This window comes from Manis javanica, chromosome 17, assembly GCF_040802235.1.
Source record: "Manis javanica isolate MJ-LG chromosome 17, MJ_LKY, whole genome shotgun sequence".
In the NCBI taxonomy this organism is placed as follows: domain Eukaryota; kingdom Metazoa; phylum Chordata; class Mammalia; order Pholidota; family Manidae; genus Manis; species Manis javanica.
In genome coordinates this window covers 63,830,023-63,836,022 of record NC_133172.1, presented here as the reverse complement: position 1 = coordinate 63,836,022, position 6,000 = coordinate 63,830,023, and the positions used below count along the sequence as shown (strand labels likewise).

The 6,000-nt window shown below is 62.9% G+C and overlaps 1 protein-coding gene across 2 annotated transcripts in view; it reads left to right on the top strand.

Moving 5' to 3' along the window:
- The first annotated feature begins 4,611 nt into the window (after positions 1-4,611).
- Positions 4,612-6,000, top strand: part of CBFA2T3 (CBFA2/RUNX1 partner transcriptional co-repressor 3) — an 80,516-nt gene continuing 79,127 nt past the window's right edge. Inside the window, exon 1 of one of the 2 annotated variants that reach the window (XM_036993844.2) lies at positions 4,612-4,932. In XM_036993844.2, the coding sequence (XP_036849739.2) occupies positions 4,845-4,932 (88 nt within the window). In that variant the 5' untranslated portion in view covers positions 4,612-4,844. The remainder of the gene's footprint in view (positions 4,933-6,000) is intronic. The other variant, XM_036993845.2, reaches the window with a different exon arrangement.

The window sequence follows — 6,000 nt, the reverse complement described above, 5'->3', positions numbered from 1 at the left end:
TGCCCTTCTACACAGGCCACCGAGCCACGTTCCCCAGCCTCGCGGGGAGTCCTGAGACCTGTCCTGAGCAGCTAGGCCTGGATAGGCCCCCTTAACCCACCATGGTCTTCAGACACAGCCAGCGCAGGATCTGGGCCCGGTGTCCTGCTTTCCCTGAGCCAGCCAGCCAGCCGGGGGCCAGGGTGGTTGGAGGAGAGCTGGCCATTCCCTCTGCCTGCCTCAGAGCTGTGTGCGGAACAGAGCCCTGGAGTGGAGTCTTGAGAGCGGCAATAGGTGAAATTCATGCCAGAGAAGTTACAGGGTGGGGCAGGGAGGCAGGCACCCAGACACAGGCCTGCACACTCCCTCAGCTATCCATCAGACTCGAATGGAGCCCAGTGCTATGCCAGGCACACAGCCATCACCGAGGAGGGAGGGCCCCCTCCTGCAGCTGCCTTCCTCCAGTCCAGGGACGCCGGCCCACAGCTGTCAGTGCCAGGGTGGCACATCCAGGAGCTGTGGGAACACAGGAGGGGCACTTCCTGAGGGCTCTGAGGGATGTGTAGGAGTTTACCAGGAGAGGAGCTGTTCTGTGGGAAAGCCCGGAAGCGATGAGAGTACTGTGGGCAGAGAAGCTCTTCCGAGTGAATGAGAGAGAAGTCTCTGAGTACAGAGGGCAGAGCACGGGGGTCTCCGGGACCACCTTTGAAGTCTGACCTTTATCTCGGGGCTATGGGCAGCTACTGAAGGTTGAAGAGGAGAAGCGGGGTGGCCAGAGTGTGATTTGGGCAGATTTTTCTGCTGGGTCTTCAGGGAGGACTGAGAGCCTGGTGGCTGGGAGCGGGAAGGATGCTGGGCAGACATCCTGGCAGGAGATGGCAGGAGTTGCCAGGACAGGAGGGGGCCCCTTACTTCTAGGGCTGTCCTGGGCAGGGAGCGTGGGCTCCACATGCAGAATTACCAGAGAAATTGACTGGGGTTCAGGGTAGGAAGAGCTTATCGGTGGCAGCACAGAGGGCGCAAGACCAGACGGCAGGTGGGGCCCTCAAGGCCTCCCCTAGGTGGGCCCTCCCTGGCCCAGGGGTCGCACAGGGACCAGAGCTGACTCTGACAAAACCGCGTCTGTACATGGACTGTTTCGCTGAATCTTCACTGCATCCCGTGGGTGGTCACTGTGGTCCATTTATTCTCCAGCAAAAACAGCTAACATGGGGCCTGGCCCTGGGGGTCCTGACCCCGAGACCCTCATGTGGCAGGTTCACAAGGCCCACGGGCCTTGGCCAAGGTGGTGACCGGGAGGGTGGGGAGGTGTCTTCAAGATGGGCTGGAATGGTGGCTCTTTACTCAGAGCTCTGGGGGGTCCATGGATGTGGAGAGGAAAAAAATCACACCTGGCATCACTAACCTGTCTCCAAAACTTGCGATTTCCTTTAACCGTGAGCACAGGGGTGTCACTGGCCTGCGGCTTTGGCAGAGACGTGTTGTCGGCTCTGGAAACGTTAGTGGGTGAGCAGCGGGGACCTCATCACGGGCAGCCTCGCACCCCGAGTCACGCTGGAGCTGACACCCCGTCCAGACTTGTCACTGCTCCAAAATCGCGGCTGTATAAAGAAGCACATGTATGACTACATCAGAAATTCTTTAATATTTTTGCAACTATATTTGAATATAATGGGTTTGCTTTGTAATTCTATGAATGTACTTGTGGTCTTAGAAACATTATTTTGGGAAGAAACCCATGGGTTTCACCAGACACCGAGGGGGCCCACAGCGCCAGAAGGGTTAAGGCGAGCCGATGCTGATTCCGCTTCTGGGCTGTTCCTGGTACCGGCTCCGGCTTCCAGACCGCACGAGGCAGACCTACCCTTCTTGCCCCTGGGGAAGTGCCCCTTAGCTGGTCACAGCCGGGAATCCCTAAAGCCCTGCAGCGAGCGTGGGGCCAGCACACGTGGCACCTCCCCTGTGGCTCCAGGTTTGCCCAGTGGCACCGTGGGCAGGGGATCCGGGCAGGCATCCAGCCTTGGGTCAGCCTCAAGCGTTCTGCCATGAACAGGTGCACGGTTTGTTCCTGCCCCATACCTGTTGCCACACCTCACTGAAGACCTAAAAGCAGAAGCTGACCCCTGCCAGGCACTGGCTTAGAGGAAGGTGACCCGGCTTGGCTCACGTGGGGCTGCCCACATCTCCCTGTCCAGCCTTCCCTAGGGCGTTCTTGTGCTTATATCCTCTTTGGGGGCTTTGTGACCGGGGGTGTCACCACTGCGGGCCTTTGTCCCTCCTCTGAAAAGGAGGGCTGTTGTAAGAGTTGCATGGAATCATGTTTCCACTGATTCAGCCACCTGCCCCATCCACCCAGCCACTCACTGCCCCGTCCACCTACACATCTACCCGCCTGCCCACCCAGTAGTCACAGGAGTACCTACGTGCTAGGAGAGGGAGCAGAAATAAGGAAACCAGCCCAGCAGGCACCCTGCTCGCGTCCACCCAGTGTCGCCTCCCCCACTAGCCCCCCCCAGCACTGGCATTCCTGCAGAATGCTGGAAGCCTGGAGGTAAGGCCGCCCGGGGCTCCTCCGTCTGGATGCTGTACCCCCACTTCCTAGGGGCAGCTCCAAGCTGATCCCTCAGACACAGCTCTCAAATCGCCTCCTCTTAGTGTCCCATCGGCCACATCCATAGGGGGTTTATTAACTGAACGTCTGCCTCCCCTGTGTTTGCAAACAGGAGTGGAGCTGTCCTGAGACCCGTGTAACCCCCACAGGGGCCCCATCGGCATTTGTAGAAAGAGGTTGGGAGGGAGGGAAGGCGCCCCACGCAGATGGCAGTGGTCTCTAGGGGGAGCAGCGCCTGGCCCCCCCATGCGCCCCCACCCCTGCCAAGCTGCAGCCGCTTCCTTCTCGCTCCTTATCTCCAGCCACCCAGTGCAAAAGCCACAGCCAACGACTGCTTCCCCACAGGCACCAACTGCCCGGCCAGGCAGAGGGGCCAGCACCCCCCAACGTGGCCACCAAGGGGTCGGGGCAGCCCCCACTCCCTACTCCTGGGCAACTTTCTTCTCCTTCCACCAAGTCTGTCAGCCCCACTGATTAGAAAGCCAGGCCGGGCGTGAAAGTGGAAGTATGTCATCTGTTGGGGGTGCTCCCCACAGGTGCAGGCTGCTGAACATCTGCCTGGCCCTAGGGGTGTGCCTGCCCCACGTGGGGAGCCATCCTGTGCGTCCTAAGACCCTCTCACTTCCCGGCTCCAGGATACCCTGCAGCCTGCGCCTGGAAAACAACATGACACCAACACTACCAATACCAGTGAGTGCCACGGCGGGCAGGCCATGGTGGGCAGGCCGTGCTCAGCCTTTCAGTGCAGAGGGCCCCCTCTCCGGGATGCAGTCTGGGCGCTGGGGCCTCTGCGGTGTGGGGGCTCCTGGGGACTGGTCCCTGGCTCAGGGGCTCTTCCTCCCCACTGAACCCGGCAGCACGTGCAGCCCACCGTGTGAGGAGGACGTGCGTGTGGCAGCCCCTCCCAGGAGCAAGCATAGGCTCGGCCCTGCACAGACCTTAGGACGCCCAAACTCTGCGCCGAGACTGGCCCATGGTGAGAGACACCAGGAGGCTTGCTTTCCACATACCCCCTCGCTGAATCATTCAGCAAGTGCAGACATTCCGTAAAAATTCAATCCCATCAAAATCGTGCAGAAACCTGTGCACCAGCCCTGGTCTGCAGGCCTCATGCCTCTGGCCTGTGCTGCTGAGCCTGCAGCTGCGGGTGGGTCTCCAGGGAACTGACTGCTGGGCCAGCAGAGGGCACGGTGCCCTTTGAGAGGCCACCTGCTCTCCCACAGCTGTGGCCACCTTTAGTAAGTGGGCTTCTTAGCGCCTGGTGCCCTCTCTGCCAGGGGCCAGTAGGCAGGAGGCTCTGGGACACCCCTAGGGTCTGAGTGTTCACACAGGGCTTTGATGTGGCTTCTGGAACCCCTCAGGCTACAGCAAATTCCATCTGTGGGCCCAGATCAGCCACCATTCCCCAAGGCATCCATCAGGAAGTGGGGTAGGAGTCCCCCAGATCCCCCGCACAGGGGGCCAGTCACAGAGAAGGGGTTTCATTTCCCTCCAGGACTTGTGGGGACCAGGAACCCCAGGCAGCTGGGGGAGCCTAGAGCGGAGGAGTGGGCCAGCACCAGACCGGGACTCACCCCGAGGTCAAGGGCACACCGGGTAGCAGATGGTTGGCCCTGGAAGGGGCCTCTGGGGAAAGTCTGGTTGAAGGCAAGGTCAGGCCTGGGGGTGGTGGCAGACGGCTGGGGCACGCAGGACGGGGGGCTTGGCTAAGATGGACACTGTCCCCCGCCCCTCACCCAGGTTGGAGAAACACCACCCAGGCGGTCCGGGTGTGGGGTAAGAGGGGGTTGTTGGGAAGTCAGACCGGAATGGCCGCAGGGAAGGCCGGGCAGGGCCGGGCCCAGATGGTTCCTGTGGAGGAAGCCGTGGGCACAGCTGCGAGCCTGCTTCCCTGGCCCCCAGCCGCACTATCAGGGTGACACAGCTGGCGCTTCTCCTGCAGGCTGCAAGGAGACCTCCCCCACCAGCGCCTCCCCAAGCCCGCCCCGCATCACATGAGTCCCTGCGGCCTCCCGCCCCTTCCCCAGGCCGGGCAGCGGCTGCCGGAGGGCCCACAGCTGTCTGGGGCACAGAGGCCCCGCTCCCAGGAGCCCAGGCTGGCCTAGGCCCCTCATCTTTCCCTCAAAGCCCCACGAGGTCGGTCGGGAACGGCGCTCAAGGCATTGCTTGGGCCCTGGCCCCACTCTGGCCCCTGGAGGGCTGCCTGCCTTGAACCCAGAGCCAGGATTCTGTCTCCTGCCTACACTCCAGCTCCATGTCCCGGGCATCTCCTGTGCTGGGGAGCAGGCTCTTGGCATCCACCAGCTGCTCTGCACCCCAGGGTCCCAAGAAGGGCAGCCCAGGTAAGGGGGTGGGAGACGGGGGCGGGGGCTGTGGAGCGGGTGGCCAGAGCGCGGCGTCTCCAAGCTGCTGTCCGCCCAGCTCTGTCGACAGCACTGGCCGCTGCGTTGACTCACCGCAAACATCAACACAGCCACCCCCCAGAGCACAGTCCTCACAGCTGGGACAGGTGGCCCGGGAAGACCTGGCAGGTGCCAGGCAGGCATGTGGGCCCCACCCAGAGGCAGGTGCTGGAGGTGGGGGCTGCTTGGGCCCATCTGTGGGGTGGGCTCGTCCTCCTCAGAGGGAAGGTGGGATGCAGGCGGATGGGGGCCACACAGAGCCCTCCTCCTGGGAGGACCCCAAGACTTGGAGTTTGGGTGAGGGAACTGAGGCCAGAGAGGAGATGGCCTGGCCCAGGGCCCTGGGGGCGAGCAATGGCCCAGGACTCAGGCCCGGCCCCTGGCATGTGCAGTCCCCCCCAGGGCTCCCGCCCTTCAGAGCCGATGTCGGAGGGAAGTGGTGGACAAGGGCACTGGGCCTTTTCCCTCCCCAGGGGCTGAAGCTCCCTCTGACTCCCCAGGCCCCAGGTGCAAAGCCTTTGGGGGCCTTGCAGGGCACTGACCCAGGACTGCAGGCAGGCTGCGCCCTCCCCGCCCACAGCCACAGGGCCACGCTCTGAGGAACCTCTGGAACCTTCTGGAGCTCCCAGTCCCAAGTCTTACTGCTGGGGTCACGTCCAGGGTCCAGGTGGGCCCCTGAGGCTCACGCCCAGCGCCCGGCCCAGGAGTGGCCTGCCCCTCTCCATCAGGCACACCCAGACCTAGAGAGCCAGGTGTGCAGAGGCCACTTGGCACAGGGACAGTGCCCTTGACTTGTCCCCAGCGCAGGCGGCCAGGATACCTGCAGGGGGCAGCCAGGCTGCTGGTGCTCAGCTGGAGGCCTGACCCGTCCCGTTCCAGGTGGGCACCACATAGCCGCCCCTCCTTCCCTGGGATGCCTGCCTGGCCCCAGTGCCCCGGACCCATGCCTGAACCACCACCCACCACTGGGTGCTTGGCCGGCCATCCTCCCCGGGCCTCAGTGTCCTT